At 43.1% G+C, this 20,737-nt stretch overlaps 1 protein-coding gene across 2 annotated transcripts in view; it reads right to left on the reverse strand.

Moving 5' to 3' along the window:
* The window catches only part of LAMA1 (laminin subunit alpha 1), a 679,286-nt gene that overhangs the window by 417,040 nt on the left and 241,509 nt on the right, over positions 1 to 20,737 (reverse strand). For both annotated transcript variants that reach the window (XM_069620697.1, XM_069620696.1), the window contains exons 10-12: positions 11,111 to 11,271; positions 9,347 to 9,487; positions 2,871 to 3,044 (exon numbers count right to left, since the gene is read on the reverse strand). In XM_069620697.1, the coding sequence (XP_069476798.1) occupies positions 2,871 to 3,044; positions 9,347 to 9,487; positions 11,111 to 11,271 (476 nt within the window). The remainder of the gene's footprint in view (positions 1 to 2,870; positions 3,045 to 9,346; positions 9,488 to 11,110; positions 11,272 to 20,737) is intronic.

Genomic DNA, 20,737 nt, shown 5'->3' on the forward strand with positions numbered 1-20,737 from the left:
GCTTCGCTGCAAGTAAGATCATTGAATGAAACAAACCATTTGCTTTGGGTGGAGAACCCTGCAGAGCCCTTCGATGTCAGGAGGCTCCCCATCTGCGGGAACTTATTCATCAAACCCATCAGTTCCTGTGTATCCTAGGTCATGACAGTATCGGTATTAATGTCTGTCTGGCTGGCCACAAGGAGGAGGTGCAACCAGCAATGGTCGAGGGTTAGTCGGGGCTCGATGAGGCAGCATCAGCTGGGCTCATGAAGGCCCTGGAGGGCTGCTTGATGGAGTAGGTATGGGTGCAGCTGGTAGACATTGCTGAATTTCCAATAACAGCATGTGGAGAGTGGTCAAAATGTCCATTGAAATTTCCCTTGGCGCAGCAGGAGCCCGGGCTGGTTCATGACGGCCAATAGGCTGAGATGGCAGGTGAGGTGGCTGATTCCCTTGCTGACGCACTGCCAAAAAGTTAAGGCTCCCCTTGACTGCCCTCCTGTGGTAGGCTTTCCTCAGAAGGTCTGGAGGGTTGAATCACTGGCAATGGTGATGGCACCATGGTAGGTCTCAAAAGAAAAAGGGTGAAACATCGAGTGGCCTTGGTGAGTCTAGGAAGAGAAGGAAGAGCTGGAGGCATCTCTCTCTCCAAACGCAAACCCCTAAGAAAAGAGGCAATCACAGGGGCCTGTGGAGCAGGTAATGGTGCTGTCGTAGATGGGGCCATTGTCGGTATCGCAGACTGAGGCCTAGGCAGCAAGGATACTCTGGGCTGGTAATTGCCATCGTCAGGATGGAAGTCGTTGATGGAAGACAGGTCTTTGTGGATGAAGTCATAGAAGGCTTTGTCGTCGACGGGGTAGTCGTTGATGGGGTAACGCCCTTGGCAGATGAGGCTGTCGCTGTGTCCCTCAACGAGGTCTGTGATGACGATGAGGTTGTCAATGGTGGAGCCACCGACGGGTCCCCTGGCGTGGTCCTTGTTGACGGGGTTGTATGCTTAGCAGCTGGAACCAGCGATTTCCTCGCAGACGGAACCTGGCTGCTCAACGGTAGACCACCTGTCGACGGGCAGGGTGACGTTGACCGGTTTCTCTCAGACCAGGGCTCTGCTGCCACGGAGGTCGTCGACGAGCGCTGGAGCGTGAGATGATTTAGCCTTAGTTATCTTCCCCTGTGAAGTATCCTGAAAGGATCTCAACCTCTTCTTATCAGAGGGAGAACGCTCTTTGGGTCTGTGAACCCTAGAGAGGCATGATTGCCTACAGAGGCATAGTGAAAGGCCTTCCCTTCCTCAATGCATGGCACTAACCTTCTATGGCGGTCTTCCCAGTTTTGGAGGAGAAGGCCTGGCATATGGAACATCCGTCCGCATCATGGTCGGGATGTAGGTTGTAGATGCACTTGAGGCGCCGATCTTCAATAAAGATGTTTTTCAGGCCACAATTTTTACAGGCCTTGAAGAGGCTTTTTCCTGTAGCACCCACTCACGGTCCAGAGATCCGACAATAGAAGGATCTTGTCCGGCAACGGGTCCCCACCGCCGGTAGTCAAAATGTGACTGAAGAAGAACAAATGGAGACGATTTCTCTTAAAACTAGGCAAAAACATTATTGATATTTCGAGGCGCGAAACACGAGGACTCTCAAAACAAAAACGTACAGTAAAAATCTGAAGATGGCCACCAGGGGTGGAGCTTAGGCGAATGAATGCCATTGGTTGGGGAAATATGACCCAAAGTGACAGCAATAGGCTATAGAAGCAACAAACAGTTTTTTGTAATATTAAAGCGAAACTGCTTTAATATTACTGAGGATTCCCCACCTGAGGACGGGGAATATTCATGAGCATGTGAATCCTTGTAAGACCCCATGCTGGAGAAGATTCTAACATACAGTAGAAAAATAAAACAAGAATTACAACAGCCTGTTTCAGGTGGCTAGCTGCTATAATCTAGTGGAATAAAGGTTGGTACCCTGTTCTTAAACGGTTGTACACAGCACATCATCTTTCGCATTGTTGGCTACGAGTGTGGAGTCGTTTTTTTGTGCGATGCTACAGAATATGACTCTCGCAATCCTTGTTAAATGGCTACAGGAGGCATAACTAGCTGATTATTTGGTCTACATCCATTTCAAATGTGTGATGGTGGTTCCCAGATCCAATATTCGGCCAGAAGGCAGAACTGGGAATAACTATTTCATTGTCAAGTGCCCGTCGTACGAATTCCCCTGGATGGGAGATCCTCCTCTGCATTATTGGATAAAAATGGATGTTGCGATTTTTGGGGCCAGTTCAACCAGTGTCTTGCCATTATCTTGGCTGTTCCCCACTGGCAAAGTTCCCTACTGTAAAACGAAAATAGAAGCTGGGCATGTTTGATCCAGAGCTTACCACTCCCTAGTCCAAGTAGAGGTAGAAGCAGTTTGCAAAAGGAACAACCTATCTGTTTGTGGTGAGAAGGCTTCTCCTGCTGCTGCAGACAAACCATTCATTGAATTACTCATTCCAGATTCTTTATTATGTCACACCTGAGTTACTGCAAGGCCCTCTACTGCACGTGTGCACTTTTGGTCAAAATCGATCAATTACATATAGGTGTATGTGTGGGTAGAGGGTGAGAGTGTGGGGTTATGGGCTCGAAGAGAGGGCATGGATCATAAAAAACGCGTCAAATTCATTGCGACAAAAAGTGCCAAAACAAAGTGCACACATTTAAAAAGGTGTCTATGAAAGAGGTTTTTCATGCAGTGGGCACATGTGGGAGGATAATGCTAAAAGAAACGGCTACACGTTTGGCAATGTGCATTACAGCTAGAAAACGTTTCCAGATTTAGAAGAGTTAGATGTAGCACATGGCACCACGACAGGTCTGTCTGGCAACCTACTTTATTCCCGAGGTAGGCTCTCGGGGCTTCCCAGTAGATGGTAGATGTCAGCGTTTTCCGTGCTTCCGTGCTGTTGATGCTTATTTGATGAGGGCCGTCAAACAAATCTCTCTGAGGCTCCATACTATTTTCGCCTTCTTGGTCAGTAACAAGCCAGCCAGAAATTTCTGACACCTAAATGGAAACAAAGGAGAGGGGGGGAAATAACTTAAAACGGAGGAAATCTCTCACAGTCATCATTTAAATATTTCTATCTCTAGACACTAGTACTTCGATAACCTTATCATCGATATGCAATGGGCAGCATTATCAGATGTATGTCACTCAGGAGTAATCAGAAGTCCCTTTATTCATTCACCTGTGAGACTTATGGCCATGTCATGGGAGACTTATGGCCATGTCAGATCTTGTGTTACATTAGACTGAAGAGGAACTCACAGTTCTCCAGACCATAGAGCAGACTGTGATCTCCCAGTGAAGACAGGGCTCGCTTTTAAACCCCTGTGTGCTATAGATAAGTCTTCTAGCAGCAAAGGGCAGTGACTACCGCCAAAGATTTAGCTTCCTTACATGGTAGATGAAGAAAATACAGAGGTAAATCCATTAAGACAGTAGCCCACCCTTAAACCCCTCTGGAACCCTACTCAAGCCCAGTCAAGTCTCACGTCATCAAAAAGGACCCAAAGACCTTATTTTCATCCTAGACTGACTACACAGGGACGACACCCCACGTTTTGACCCAATTTCTCAAAACTCGGCACTAGAACATTTAACAACAACAATAACAGAGGACCATAAAAATATCTACACGCCATCCTAAACAACCTTTTCCCTGGGTGGAACCGCCAATATGGGCGGCTGAAAAGGAACTTGCTCCTCTTTATGGATGAACAGCTTTGCAAGAGGCAGGCTGGCCACGGAAAAAGTATGGGCAGGTCTCAAGTCGAGGGTACATGTGGGTGGACGGAGTCCCCCCATTTGTTTAGAGTCCCCCACTTTTTTTCTGAGGGCACCGTGATGTGCTAATTTCTGGTGATGCCACATTCAATTGGTATGTTAATGAGCCCCCCACTTTTTTTAGGGCTTGACCCCTAAGTATGAGGCTTTAAGTATTCACATCTCCAACCATGCAGCCACCAGAGCTGGAGTCTCTTTCAACCCAAAAGTCAAAAGGGGAAGGATAGAGACTGGGGCACTTCATGCTTGTTTCCATCTCTCCTCTCAGCGCTGTAAAAACGACTGTTTCTTTGCACTGGATAAAGGTTGGCGAAACTTGGCATTAAGAGGGTATTCCAGGTCTGACCCTTCAGGGAATGACCATCACATTGTGCGGTTGTGGCATACAACAAAATTAATCAACGGGGTCTTGGGGAATACTTGGGTCTCTTGTTTAAGTCAATGAAATATTGATGGAATACCTGTATGGTTTCATTTTTAGTTTTGGCTGTTAGGTAGTGCTATAAGCACTGCTAGTAAGACAACACTATTGACATACGAATAGAAGAGATGGGATGTAAGGAGGGATGACAGCCTGTGGGGGTTCTTTGGCTTTTTACCCACCCATTGGTATTCAATGGCCATTCTAGTCCCCATGCACATTCCTACCCACCATCTGCCTCTCCCTGCACAAACCACACAGCTTGGTTGTGGTGAGCAAGCTATATGATATGATGGGTTATTTATAACTTGTTTAATACCCAGAGGTTTCTAAGCGCAGACCTGGGGATCGAACCTGTGTTGCTTCGTGTCGTCTTGCTTCCAAGGCGAGCACGTTGCCGCTGAGCCATCCTCCAGAGACAATGCTTTTAAGCAGATGCCATTGATAGTTGTAAACAGTATTTTAAAAGGTAACAGCTTAATTGCAGCTGAAATCCAGATCCTGGCGTAATAAAACATTGGAACCAAGTGTTCCCTCAGCCGCACAATATATGTTTTTCATCTGTCCATTGCACTGAATTTATGTTAAAAACAATCTTCATTAAAGCCAAGAGTTTGGCTCTCAGTTAAGTATTAGATTGGCATCAGCTAAGCACTGCCATAATATGCCCATGTACCAACAACATTTACCAGCTTTTGCCATATCATGCCCTGCAGCACCATTATGTCACTAGAAAAGGCCTATGCTGTGCCTACATACAAGCCAAAACGGTTAGCTTTGCCAAGGCTTATTTCATAACACTTCATGGTGACAAACCTAAACGAGGTAACTCACAATCGAGTCATGAATGCGACTAGATCTCCAACTATGTTAAACAGTTTGGGGGGCAGAAATTGGCTGTGGCAACACAATGTTATCTCAACTGAACCGGCTTCAGAAGTAACATTCAGCAGTCTCCCCATCATCCCGTTAAGTGCATGAGCCACATCACCTATGCTAATACAATTTAGAGGGTAAAAAAACACTTAGTGATTCACAACTTGCAAATTGTTAAATGTATTGAATACAGAGAGGAGGTCGTGCTAGTGCAAAGTCTGCCATTTAGTGCTGCTAAAGCTGCTGACTTATGCAATATATGGCCGCATATCATGAAAAAAAACAGCAATGTTACAAGCAGCATACTTTCAAACCCAAAAGAAATGGATTCCTCCAACCATAACACTGTCAAACATCTTGATTTTCTAGTATTCAGGCATACACTTCCTTCCTCCTCTAAAAAAATCCCTCACTTTGCTATCTGCACTCTACAACCTACCCAGAGATCCTCCCACACGTCTAAATACTGACAATATGTCTGTTCGCTCTCCATGCACAACCACCCTCTTTTCTTCAAATTCTTTCTCCTATTCTACAAACCAATCAATGGTCTTGCTCCAGGGTACCTGTCTGATTGTGTCTCAGTTTTCTCTCCATCTCCTTCCCCCCAATAGCCCGTTAGGGAGAATTTTCATTTCTGTGCTAATTCCCTTTAACCTTTCAGACCTCCAGCTCTTTTGATGGACTTTCTCACTCTCATGTGTTTTTTCTGACTTGGGTTTTTGTGTTTCTTACTGTTTAATGGAGTCTGGTAAACTCTGTAGGCATCTGCTTTTTGCATTGTGACACACAGCACTTTTTGTGCAGTGCCACTAGGAAGTTCCTTGGACTTCTCTTAATGTTTAACTACATTTTCTTGGGTGAGCTACTGCTTCCAAGAATAGTAAGATGACCCCTATCTTACTTACCTTTTCTTTTGTGGAGCCAGCACACACCACCATGTTTGGGTGCTGGAGGGTTACATAGTAACTCCTTTATCCGGTGTCCGGTCAAAGGGTCGACTACAAAGGGTCGAATGGTCAAAGGATCGACACCAAAGGACCGAAAACAAAAGGATCACATTTTTTTGTTTAAATAACATTTTTTTGGGGGGGTTTTCGTTTATGGAAAAAATTGTTTTTACCACAAAAAACAGGGGTTGGGAGGGGACCCCCCCCAAGAAAATAAGAAAATGTAAAAAAAATATATATAATTTTTTTTCGATCCTTTTGTTTTCGGTCCTTTGGTGTCGACCCTTTGACCATTCAATCTTTTGGTTGTCGATCCTTTGACCTACAACCCCTTTATCCCACTTCTCAAGTAACACTGTTACACTAACTCACTTGAATGGCTAGTGGCCGTGGTTTCTTTTTTACTAACTTGTGCCATGGATCTGCCGGCTGAATCCTCAGCTGCAGTACAGCACCCAAGGGTAACAATTTTCCCAAATTGTCTACTGGTTTCTTTTCTTCACCATTTCTTGTCAGTTTGTTTCTTCTGGACTTTTACTCTGTTGTGTGCATCAGGATTGACTGCTTTGTGTATTTTGTGTTTGGTGGGCTTCAGCCCTGAAGTACCCAGGACCCAGTGTGTCTGGAAATGCAGGAAGTGAGAAGGGTCCCGAAACTTCTGTATCCTTTGTCTCTATGTGTGCCTGAGTGAAACCAGTTCTGATTGACCGACGGGCTGTCCTGCAGGACAGCCACCCTTCTGGGTGATTGACAGCCTAGGGCTGTGAATGAATGGGAACTTGCTTAAAAGGTGAGGTTTTTGGAACTAGAAGCAGAGTCCACCACTGGAAGACAACATCCTTTGAAGAAGACATTAAGAGACGTCAGCAGCACCCTCCTGGACCGTGAAGTGCCCAGTGAAGCCCTGCAGCTGTGCTTACCCTGTTTTCATTTTGAATGGGAAGACCTGCAAGGGACAACTTCCTTCCTTGGGCTAGTGGGACCAACTAGCCTTAAGACAAGTTTTGTTTCGGCACAACCCCGACTTGCTGAGACTTTCCAAGGTTGTAGAATCCCAATACCTGGGGACCCCTGGCCATCATCTAGAACATTGTCTTCCAAAGTGCGAATCCGGCCAAAACTTTGTGGGCATCCAGAGGACCCTACAGAAGCAGGACATCTTCCCCCAGAGTCCCCTCCCCAGAATCCAGACCCGATGGATGAAGTAACTTCTAACCAGAGTTGTTCGTTCTTTTTTGGCGCTGAGAAAAAGGCGCCAAAACCACAAAGAGTCAATAGATCAAGGAGAATCCATTGCTGCCGAGTCCCTCTCTCGAGTGCTGCTGCAGGAGCCCACCAGACGTCCTCCCTTTCATCACCATGACCAAGGACCAGGAAGAAGGGTCTGCTACACTGCAACAAAAAGGCATCCAGCAGGAACAAATTCTTCAGTTCACAGGTTCTGTGGGGCTTGGGAAACATCAACTTTTTTGCCATTTGTGGTACTTCCTACCTTGGCGAGTGCTATTTAACCTTCTTTAGAGTCGACTTCAACTCACTTGCACTGGCCTTTCAGCTCGTGCATCTGCAAGGTGAATCCTCTTGAGTTGCTGTGATTTTCTATTTGAACTACTGACTTTGCTAGAATATTTTCTGAGAAGAGAGCATCAGAACTTTGAACTAGGCCATTGACTTTGGCTGTCCTTGCTCCCTAAAGGCCCCCTTCTGAACCTATTGGCTTTGGCAGTGCTTGTTCCCTTACAGGTTTTAATTGTTGAGCACTATTATTGCTGGGATAAAAGACTGCCTACATCCTTCTGGGGGAATCTAACTGTTTTTCTAAATAAAACGTATGTTCAATCTAACTATAACCTTTCCCTCCTTGTAACTCAATATTACTCACTATAACTCAACATTGCGAAGGGGATCACAAATAAGTGTTATTACTGACCTGAAATGACATCACTCTATGTGCTGGAAAATCTATAACATATGAAAAGTTACTGTCCTGCCTTATTGCTTGTTACACATTGAATTCTAACTTTGGGATTAATGCTACTATTAGTTGCTGCTTCTTAAATACTGCTTTAAATAACTTGTGTAAGTGTTTACTTGGATACCTGTATTTACTGATTTTATTGTACTGCTCTACAGCTCACATTACCCCTCTTAACATAAGCCTGGCTGCTCAGTCACACTACCAACTTGTGTAGTAAAGGAGTATATTAAAAGGTGAGTTACTTAATACCAAGAGATAAGTCTTGTGTAATCCCACAACAGTTGGACTGCATCATTTCTTACCTAACACCCCCTCTCTATCGCATTCCCTGTGATCCTCCTCTGCACTCAACCTCGCCATCCCATACCCTCTCTGTGCCTCCTCTTGCTGCCACTCTTTCTCTCTACTCGCACACTTCTCTGGAACCCACTGTGCATATCAAAGCCAGTCCAACTGTGGATCTCTTCAAAGCTCAGCTTAAACTTCACTTACTTGCTAAAGAGGGATCTCCGCCTGACCTCTCCCCAATCTTCCTTTCTTGACCCACCACTGTCTCCAGTGGCACTTAATATTGTAACTCTGTATATTTAAATAGTACTCATCTTTAGTTTGAAGCAGTTTGCCCCTAGGTTAATATCACCTTTGTAAGTCAACTGTTTTTATATATATATATATATATATATATATATATATATATATATATATATATATATATAAAGAGAGAGAGAGTTTTTTTTCTGTTTTGACCCTGGTATATGCTCCACTTGTTTAGACCATTATAAACTGGCTCACTGCTTATTCAGGCACACTTCGTGGGAATGCCTCCACCCTCTGTAAATGCGTTATTGTAAGTCATTCCTATCGAAAAATGACATCCTTGTTCTTAAAATAAATATCACTACAAATACAAGACAAATTCAGAGCAGATCCGTACCCTAATGCAGAAATAGACACCGAGGCAGCAGCCATTTTCTTTTGGGAAAGCTGTGTTTGTGTGCACCAGAAACTTGTTAAAGTATGGGCACAATTTACAGCGCTGTTGAGTATTTGTTAACACCATGGCTGTGCGATGAAAATGTCATGCGCACATGGTTCAGGGCTGAAAATTGCATATATTTACATATGACAACTTGCTTTGGAAAATCTGGAGCGGGCTAAACCATGATCAACTGAGACATTCAAAAGGATCAGAAATATGCAGTTCTGTTGCATCAACTGGAAACCCTACAAGACAATACAACAGAAAATCCCAGGAGAAGAAGCAGACTACCATGTACTGCTGCCAGATACAGACCCGTGTAACATGCCAGAAGAGGCTCTCGCAGACATCGGACACCCCAAAGCAGAAGCAGTCTGTGCAGCCACGAGGATTCCTCTCTTGCAGGTTGTAGGATCCCGGTTTGCAGCGGTCACAGTTCTCACCCTCCACGTTTTCCTGTAGATTAGAATGAAATAAATGTCTTTCGATTTGGCATAGCAATGTGAGTGGGGGTCAAGGATTCAAACACAAGTCATCAAGCAAAGCTTAAATCATTCATGGCTAAAGAAAGCAATGGCGGCCACTGCACTCTAGTGTTTAAATTCACACCCAACATATGTTCTGATTAGGATGTGTTCACAACCCTTTGTTCATTATGTATATTTGTCTCTCACACATTTCTGTGGAGGTATTGAGTGGCTGACTCGATTTACTTATTGTATCAATGAAGACTGTCCTATGTTTTACATTCCCAGACTCGCTCCACGCCTTAGGATAATGCCAGTGATGTATGCCTTTCCACCAGAGATTCAACTTATCTGTTATGGTCATGGAATACAATACTGCACTGAGTCAGTGCTGGAAATGGGCAACATTTACTGGGGTAAATCTCCACCTCCCCCCGTCTGCACGTGGGGGACAGGGCAGTAAGTGGGGGTGGATTGTCAGTGGTGTGGGCAGGACTGAGGGGCGGAGCTAGGTGTTGAATAATGTGGGTGCCCTCAATATAGAATGCTGGCTGCTTTGCATAAAAACAAAGCGCATTTTGTGAACATTAGAATGAGCACCAATTAATGTCTGAAATAGAATTCACACAGGCATTCCTTCTGATCATGCAATGCACACTGGGTATGGTGCTAATTTCATCTGTTAATATAGTCACCATGACAGTACAATGTGTGCAAAGCTTGAGAAATATATAGAGCTTTGGACCATTTCTTTTCTCGAGTTTGGGATGCCCTGGTGAGCAAAGGGCGCATTTCAAATGTAGTCACATTTGGCTGCTTGCTGCACGCATTGCGTCTCATATTGAGACGCACGACGTTCAGGAGTCTCAACGCAGAGAGCTTTCTTAACTTGGCTGGGGTTTTGGGACTCTGGTTTACGCGAGTGCTCGGACAAGACCACTTTTTCAGGAGCACAGCTCCGTCTTGTCTTGCCCAATTCCCTACATTGAGCATCGTGCAAGGCTTCTAGCTATACATGCCGTTGCAACACCGCAAGACTGCTTGTTACCATTCACAGATTCTGTATGGCAAAGCGTTTCGTCACACCCATAGATTTTACAGGGGCCATGCAACCTTTGAGAAAAGGGGGGCTGTACACCTCAGCAATTTTCCTAATATGTAGAAATATTGATTTTCCATTTTTTCTGGCATCAGTACAATCATGAAATCCTATTTTTCTTTGCAACTAACAATATATATATATATATATATATATATATATATATATATATATATATATATATATATATATATATATACTGGCTGGGCTTGTGTTGAAAGTGAACATCATGGCTTCCCTCTGCATTCGTCTTTCGGAGCTAATGGGTCTGCAAAGGGGTCCCCCTCACCAGTGGAGTAACTATGCTGAAAAGGTTGGGGGGGACATGACATCTAAAGGAAAGGCGCCCATGACAAATGAATGGGGACAAAATGGTGTGCCACGAAAGTTGGGGGGACAAACACCCTTGTCCCCGGCCTAAAATTACGCCCATGCCACTTACACTGAGCAAGGAGTCCCTCCACAAACGCTGGCATAAGTGGGGACAGAACACCCATGCACCTTCATGCTTACCTTACAGAAACATGGCTCTGTGCAGGGGTCGTCGTTCACGCTGCCCACCAGGCTGCAGTTGCAGTGTAGGCAATGTGGGTAGCCTCGGTATCCAAACACGCAGCGATCACACTTTTCCCCCGTGTAGCCTTCTCTGCATTGGCACTGGCCTGGGAGGATGCCTTGAAAGTCAAGATGCACAACATGATACGACAAATGAAGTTTTGTACACGAGAAGGCGCTGCTGTTGACGTGTGTCAAAAGTGCATGAAATAATCATTTCATAGTCTAGACAAGAAATCAATTATATAAGCATTTAACAGTAATGAAGATGGACAAAGCACAATGACCTGTTCTGTGGGATAGGACACCGACCACAGCAGCTACTCTTCACTGATGAAACCAACAATGCAGAATCACATGTCCAGTTTTGCTTTTTGGCCACTTGTCCAGAGACTTGCCTAGCATTTCAGTGCCAGACTGCCCTTGTGGGGGAAGTGTGAAAGAAGTGATATGCAAATAAATATTTCTCCTCTGGTAAGGCACACTGAGATAAAAGAGTGATTGTAGGTGTTCCTGGTTGGGCAGCAGCCAATGGAATAGTGTGTTCTCCCTTGTTTGTTCTTAGTGGAAGGCATCTCACATTTTGGCAATTATTGCACACAATTTAATGTTTTTGTTTCCACTGACATAGTAACTCACACTGTAGAGAGCATTGTGTTGCTCTCCCCGCCATGCCATAAGCAACATGTGTCTCGGTCTCTCTCGGGTATCTCTGTGGGTGAGAGTTGCAATGACTGATGCACTCTCTCTCTGTTCTCTCTCTAGCTGTCAGTGCAGTCTGGTAGGCTCTCAATGTATCTTTAAGTCAGTGCAATACGAACCACCCATCAGAGCCAACACAAACTCACTGCTTTGGGACTCATAGAAGAAACAGATCATTAGTTGAAATCTGAGTGTGTCCCGACAAAATACTGTGGATTCTCGCCAAAAAAAAGTATTTCAAAAAGGAAATTACTTAATCATACTAACAGTGTAAACTGGATCTTAAAAAAAAAGAAAATAGTGTTAATTTCTCATGATCACTTTTTATAGCTATTGTACTCTTAATAAGGATGGTAAACTTGCCTTACTGAGCAAACACATTATCAACACCTACAATAACCATATGGCATGCATTAGTTACCGTAATCGTATTTCTGATGCTTGTATGCTTTGCATAGGCCGACATCTAGTGGTAGATGCAGAGTATTACAGAATTTGTTTTCGAAGTTTGAAAAGTGACTAAGCGTGTTTGTAATACTATCCCCAGTATGATGTGTACTCTACGCATGGTCCTTTATGCCTCGAGGTCCCTCAGATTGTTTTGTTTCTGATATGAGGGAGAATGAAGTGTATGCATGAGTACAGGAAGTAAAGAAAGGTGTTAGTTGTCTATGTACCTTCAACTCCAAGATGAGAGAAATGTGAATCTAAGAAGATACAAGCATCAGAAAGCAGCTGGGCCCGCCTTTAGGGGCTGGGGACTGACATGCGGGAGCCATTAGGCTCCTCTAAAATGTCTTTGGCATCCGATTAGGAGCCGTTGCTGCCATGGCCTTCTGGATTTGATACACAGTAGACGAGTGTCCTTCCATAGGAATTTTTTGTCGCACGATGGACAGAATTTTAGGGGCGTTCTTTCCATTTTCCAAAATATGTGAAAAAGCAGCTGGACAAATGTAGTGCACAATGGAGTGAAAGATTGCACTCTCTAAGAGAAGTGAAAGGTAATCAGTCCCCCCACTATCCCTACTGCAAGGCTGAAGCATGGTGTAGACCAAAGCCTGCTATCTATTCACTGAGGAATTTGTTCGAATCTGTGGTTGAAGGATTTTAGATGTTGCTCGTCAAAACTGCATCCTTCGAAAAGACGCAATAAGTTTCACAATAAAGTTATCATTAAAGTTAAAGTATCAAAGATACAGACTCTGTATTAGAAATGACTGACCACGATAGCAGACAAAAACAATGTGAAAGACCTTGACAAGGGAAGGATCATGGGTACAGTACATGTCACACTAGGGATAGTATTACAAACACGCCCAGTCGACATCCCTTTTCAAACTTTGAAAACAAAGTATGCAATAGTCTACACATACCACAATATGTTAGCCTATGCAAAGCATGTGATTCTAAGCAGATCCACGGGCCTCAGTAAAATTATTACATAGTGCAGTCTTTAAAATACTCCTATGAGGAAGGGGGAGGTACAAATAGCATCAGTGAGGGTTCCTGGCTGCTTTGCAAAAAGTCAAAGAGCATACTGTGAATATATGAATGACCACAGATCTTTATATTTCACAAATATGCTTGTGATAAAATGTTGTACGTTTAACTCTCTAAATATATAAATCACACTGCGCTTGTTGCTTATTTCATGTTTTACAACACTCATCATAACATTAAAATGTTTGTAATCATGTACCATATATACACACTATATATACACTCAATCAGATAGCTTCTGAATTTGGATTTGGGAATAAAACGGCTGTGACATTTTCACTTCATTGAAGTCTTATCATCCTCCTTCTAATTTCTGACAGCAATGTTTCCTCTTCCCAAAGACAGAAGCCTCATTGGGGTTGAGAGGGGAAGACGGGTCTCAGGGTAAATAGGGCAAATATGTCTGTGCTCGTGCCCATCAATGCACAATCAGCCTTAGAGAATTGCACATATAAACATTAGTTACGGTGCAGTTAAGGTTATCAGATTTAACGCAACAAAAGCCTTGAAATTCAGCAGATGTGGGAAGTTATGACCATCTTAACCCGGCGCTCACCCATAGATGTACCCCATAATTTATGTCATTGTGAATCCCTTGTCTTATAATATGCATGTGCTCATGGGCTTTGCAATGGGAGAGCGCCGAGTTAAGATGGTCATGACTTCCCACATCTGATGAATTTCAAGTTTTTTTTTGTTAAATCTGATCACCTTAACTGCAATTTAGCTAATGTTCTTTCAGTGAATTTCAAGGATTTTGTTATACCATATTGTTTTCACGGGCCACTAGCCATGACCAGTGGCTATGGCCTTGTACACTGTACATGTCCCACAAATAGGTTTATTATGGGCCCACTAAGTAGCCACAGCCAACTGAAAATGTTCCACCTCTAGATTTCCTTTGACTTCAGCCCTGGCCATGGAGCACAGATTTTGACCGTGCCCACTGTATCTTTTATAACACTACTTTTCATTCCCGCTCACTAGCCATGGCCTTCGACCATGACCATTCGCCACGCTTTTGGCTGTGGCCACTGTTTATGTTCCACCAATAACTTTCTTTGAGGCCCACTAGCCATGGCCTTCAGCTGTGGCCACTGTACATGTTCCGCCAAGAAGTTTCTTTGGATCCCACTAGCCATGGCCTTCGGACGTGGCTACTGTGCATGTTCCACCAAGACCTTCCTTTAGAGCAGAGGTCTTCAAACTGTGGGGCGCGGCCACCCCACTGTACATGTTCCACCATTACCGTTCTTTGGAGTACCTTAGCCATGGCCTTCGGCAGTGGCCACTTTTCATGTTCCACTTATAGGTTTATTTCTGGTCCACTATACCCACTATATCTTTTAAAACACTACCTTTGTTTGAACAAGTTTTCCTTTTTTTAAAAAACGAATTTTGTATTCCTGCAATTGGTCTGCGATTATCACGCGGCAATAACTATGATTATGCTCTGAAATGTAAAAGTCTCATCCCTCCTCAAAGGCGCTTCTCATGTGCCTCCTTCTCATTCTCAAGGTCCCCACCTCCCTCAGCCATCTTTTAGCCCCCTCCCTTTAATGCCTTTCTCCCATCTTTGTTTCAAGTGATGCATTTTCATTTCTGAGCAGGCCTTCCGTTGTAATTGCAGTTAGCTCATGAAATGACTGTGGTATTCTCTCAATAAGCCGTAAATCTTTATTCTGTAACTTGGTCTCCCGAACCCCCCCAACTCTCCAACTTCCCACGGTGTGCGCCTCCCTCTCCCCACCTCTAGCCTAATGCATTTTTATCCCTTCCCCACTACAAATAGCATTTTTGAGTGCTTTTCAGTTTTGACTAATCCCGATACAACCGCGGTTATCTGTCGCATTGAGCACAACAAAACATTTCGGGTTTTCATTTTTGAAAAGTCTCTCTGCTGCAATGCACCATGGGAGAGAGAGCTATAATTTTGGGTTAAGGGGGTACCCCCTTCCCAGTAAAATATTTGTACAACTACTGCTCGGTATAACCCGAGACCCCTCCCATAAATCGAGTTAATGCTTTGTGCTCAAGTTGTTTATTCTTTGTTCCAATTCCATCAGTTTTTAACCTGTGCTGCGCTGAAATGTGGTCTTTTTCGTTATGGGAAAACGAATGGGAGCAGGCTGAAAACAGCATTTGTTTGCTTTCTTAATAACTTTTTGGGGTGCATTGGGACAAACCTTTTGGTCACAAAATATCAGCCAAATCCGTCCTACAAGTCAAAGGTTACTAGCAATTTAATTTTCGGGTTTCCTGTGGAACTAGCTACACCTTGTGCAGTGACTGCTGCACTGTCATATATACATTTATGTGCATATATATGGGATACATTACTCACCGTAATCATATTTCTGATGGTTGGATCTGCTTCGATTCACATGCTTTTCATCGGCTGAAATCTAGTGGAAGCTTCAGAGTATTACACATGAATTTTTTTAAAGTTCGAAAAGGGACATCGACAGGGCATGTCTGTAATACTATCCCTTTTATTAGCTCAAAAGATTGGATAAACGCCTCACTATCCCTTCCCTGGCGAGGATTTCCCTGCTTAAAATAAAATAAGGGAAACACTCTAACAAAAGGTCTCTGTCACTCAACAAGCTAATCCATGGCAGCTCAAAGGCAACAAAATAATATAACAGTTACATTCACAATATGATGATAACTTATGATGTAGGTGAATTTCCATTCCCCAGATTCAAAGAAAATTCTGTTCCACAGTTTGAAAAGAAATAAGGAAATCCTGTTCTGTAACAAAAAGGTCCAACACAGTTCTTTGTGGCTTCAATCTGACAACACAAAGTTCCAACAAATCAGAATTGTTCAACAAAAGTTATTTCTCTTCCGCTTAAAATAATAGAACTCAAAACAATTGTCTTCGCATAAACCAAGAATATTTTCTTAGCTCATTATTAACATGAATTGACCTAGTCAGGATGCTTCTGCAACAACTTTTTAGTTCTAAGGATATAGAACACTTCTGCTGCAGCTTTATATACAGTTCTTACTTCAGCAATGAAAGTTTGTCAAAATAATTTGTCAACACCACTTCACAGCACTTCATCAACTTCCACCTGGTTTTCTTCCATGGCAGACCTACTACTTCAATCACACTGGGTTTACTTCCATGCCAGCTCCACTACTTCAAAGTTCCCTGTTCGGGGATACTCCCCTGCCCGAACAGTAATTTACAAACAACAAGTGCCTCTGTGGTTAAGGTCAGTTTACAACAACTTCGTAGTGATTCTTACTTTACAACGTAAAGCTTTAAGCAATTCTTCACGGAAGGCAAGATTCACATTGGTGCTCTTTAGTACACTTTTGTGATTTCCAAAACCTCTGTACATTTTGCAAATCTCCTTCTCAGCAGTCTTCTTGACACTTTTTCCTCCACTTCTTTAATAACCAAACACTGACAATTTTATGGTTTTATTCTGCTTCTCCCTTGACTTGGTAATGTGAGTTTATATCAGCTTTTGACATGGACTTCTTCACACATGGGCAATAAACATTACAACCTTTGGGATTTTCATGTGCCCCCTTCTGTCTTTGGTAATGCTTGTTGGTTTTAAATTGTTTTCGTTTTATTTTATTTTAGCTTGGTTAATGGTTGTTTGCAGTTAATTTTAGAAGTATTGACCTGTCTTGTTGCTGGGTTTTAAATAAACTCGAATTCTTAAAGTCACAGTCATTTGGTCTTATATAATAATGTTTTCTCTGTCTTCTGCTAGTTCGGTATTCAAAATTGCCTTCAGTCTTACGTTCACTCACACGTGATTGCTTTTCAATCTGAAAACACTTACATTGAACATGCGAGCGGTCACGAAGCACTCCAGTGTTACAATCACTTGTTGAATTTACAGTGTAAGGGTTGCGCATCTGTTTCCCTTGCTGCTCACAGGACATTCGCTACAGCGGCTCCTCACAATATGGTAATCTGCTAGTTTCAGTCTGCCGCCGCACGTGCCACTTGCACACAGAGCTTCCATTGCTGCGGGGGCTCTCTGGTCCTCGCCTGCTACCAGAGATAGCCTTGAGGAAAGGAAATCTTTCCTAACGTTTGCTTCCTGCTGGGCAGCCTCTGCAAAACAGGGCTCCAGGGGGTAAGCTTCCCTCTATCACGCTTCCCACTGCGCGGCCTCTGCAATTAAGGCTTATGGAGGCAAAGACCCTCTTAGGACCAGCTACTGCTCTCTGCTCAACAGTGGTCCGGGTGTCTTATTCCTCCTCCAGTATCTACTTCTGCTGCAATGTGGAGAGTTCCCAATACTTCCACCTACGACTGCTACTCTGCTCCTTCATCTTTCTAATGGCCTACGCCTGAGGGGGCCTTTTAGGCCTCCCAGTATCCCTCGGGCGTGGGTCATTCCCATTAACAAGCTGCATTTTGCAGTTTTGTTCCTCTTCAGCCCTATTCTTCGTCCCAGTACTTCGTGAATTATGGGACTTGAAGTCCCTAATGCACAAATTCGTTTTTATAGCTTAATTGTTGATCTCAAGCTCATTTCTGTTCCCACTAATATTCTCTAAAGTTATATCATAAGGATCAACCACAAGACTTGATTTGTTAGAGAAATAAAGGTTTTTAGAGTTTTTAAGTTGTTATTATTCACAAACTCCTTTTTACTGTACCTTTGGGAGCTAGGGGAGCTTCTAGCTCTATAAATCTCCCTATCTTCACAATGTTTTTCATTTTCCCCAATGCCTAAGGGTTTATGAATGTTTTCACCCATATTAGGATGTTCAACTTGGGGAGCTAAAAGATCTTTCTGACAATAAGCCATTACATACTTTGACATTGTTGAAATGTCTTCCCAAGAGGAAGACAAATACAGCATCTCTGACAACAGAGTCTTCTTGTTCTTCTGGGCACTTTCCCATCCCAGGTGATCCTCCCGCAGAACACCACCCCCTAGGTCAGGATTAGAAAGCATCTGACTTTCCCTGGCCACCTGGGAGGAGACTTTAGGTAGGGTGTTTGTTGTTAAGAGGTTAGGACATATACACCGAGGCTCATCAAAGTACAACAGTGCAAACCTTTATTTACATGTAACAAGGTTCCTGGCAATGACCTCCAAGCACCCCATCCAGCTAACCGACTGGTGTGAAACCTGGAACCTCTGCTCCACTCCAGACCTCCTAGAGGTTCCATATTCCATATGCTGGAACTCACTGTCTATGACAAGCAACTATATTACAAATTAGCTCCATACTAGAGATGTGTAGGGCACACAATAAAATGTAAGTAAGAAAAGTATGAACATGAATGCACTCCTAACATTTGTGAGAACTCCGCAGGAGTGATCACACTTAATATGAAATCCTAAAATTCTGTTGCTAATAACTTTTGACTTGCATGATGGATTTGGCTGATATTTTTAAAACTTTTATCCTGGGCCTCCCCTATATCCCCAGACTGGGCATTTTGGGAAAGATCTGTAAAAAAATGAAAAACTTATTAAGAAAGCAAAAAAAGTTGTATTCGGCCTACTACCATTCATTTTCCCACAGAGAAAAAGTCCCAATTTTTGGGTGCCGAAATGCAAAAAACGCTGGAGAGAATTGGATCATTACTGGAACAATTTGGGCAAGAAGCGTTGACTCGATTTACAGGACAGGTTTGGGGTAAATCCATACAGGAGTTTTAAAAAATATTCGACAGAAGGGGGTGCCCCCTGCTTCAAAGAATTGCTATATCTCCCATGGTACTTTGCAACAGAGAGGCTGAGATGGTTTTCAAAAATGAAAAGCTAGCAATTTCTCTCCAATATTTTATTGATAATAACTTTTGACTTGCTGGATGGATTTGGATGACATTTTCAAACAACCCGTTTGTCAAGGTCCACCCCCGCCCAAAACTGGTAATTATGGGAACAATTCATTATGAAATGGAAAAGTTATAACAGAAACAAAACACCAGTGTTCAGCCCATTCATTTTCCCATAGAGAAAAGGGACGTTTTTTTTAACAGATGTAGCGTGAAAACTGCTAGGCAGATTTGGACCAAATAAGAATCCACTTGGGCACAAATCGTTCACTTGATTTCCTTGACAAGTTTGGGGTAAATCCATCCAGTCGTTTTTGAAATATTCAACAGAGAACAGAGTGCCCCATGCTCCATAGAACCTTAATATAGGTATTGGTGCTTTGCAGCAGAGAGGCTGAGCAAGGCTAAGACCTTTTGACTTGCTGGATGGATTTGGATGACATTTTCTAAACAAAAAGGTTGTCAAGGCCCCACACCCCAAACTGGATTTTTTGGGAACAATTTGTTAACAAATAAAAAAAAAGTTATTAAGAAAACATCAAAACGGCGCAGTTTTCAGCCTACTCTCATTCATTTTCCTATAGAGAAAAAGTGCAGTTTTGTTTTTTAACAGCCATAGAGCGACAACCGCTATGGTACATAGCATTGATTTAATTTCCTTGACTGGTTTGTGGTAAATCCATCGAGTAATTTTTAAAATATTTGACAGAGTCATAGGGGTGCCTCCTGTTCCTTAAAACCTTTATATATATATATCGGACTTGGTGCTTTGCAGCAGAGAGGCTGGAAGTATTTTCAGAAATGAAAATCTGCAATTTATTTGGCTCGATGTGAGGGACTCACGCAATATTACAGGGAGAAGCTGCAAATGAAAGAACTCAAAATGCTATTTGGAGAAGGAAAAAGGATGCCATCAAATTTTGGAATGAACTTCCCCATGACCTTACAGACCCTAACAATGTTCTCGACATCAGAAAGAGACTCAAAACTCTTCTGTTTATGTAGTCACTCCTAGGGGAACACAGATTGTTTTGAATGACAGCGCTAATATGGCCTTGGCGTAGACCCTATATAAAGAGCTATATCAATAGCAATCACGCCTAGAGATCAGGAGTGGGAGAGAAGACACCATGTAAAGTTTGGCATTTGGGGGTGGTTTGGAGAGCCAGTTACAGGCAGAATATTTTCGGTTAATCAGGGGAAGAGTGCGTGAATCTCACGAGATTACAGCATCAACACAACAAGACGTGCTCAGAAAAAAATGTGTATTACACAAAGCAATGAGTGATGGGGGTAATAGGATTTGGTTAAGGAGGGAAAAAGCATTTGAGAGGAGTGGGGAACCTGGAAAAAAGAAGAGGGACACAAGTTCAGTGCCTTTGAGGACGTGGAAGACTTTTTAATTCTGAGCAATTTTCCCCATTATTGTGACATTTTTGCAGGAATAAGGAGTTAGAAAAAAAAGTTTAACAGCTGCAATGCCTACATCTACTGGACGAGGGCAATGGGTGTTTGGTAAAAAATGTATGGTGTGACATGGCCTGTGGGCCCAAAAGAACGATATTGGTGCAACACGTACAGAGGCCACGGCCGAAGGCCATAGCTAG

Source organism: Ambystoma mexicanum, chromosome 5q (assembly GCF_040938575.1).
Source record: "Ambystoma mexicanum isolate Mex_15411 chromosome 5q, UKY_AmexF1_1, whole genome shotgun sequence".
Lineage (NCBI taxonomy): Eukaryota > Metazoa > Chordata > Amphibia > Caudata > Ambystomatidae > Ambystoma > Ambystoma mexicanum.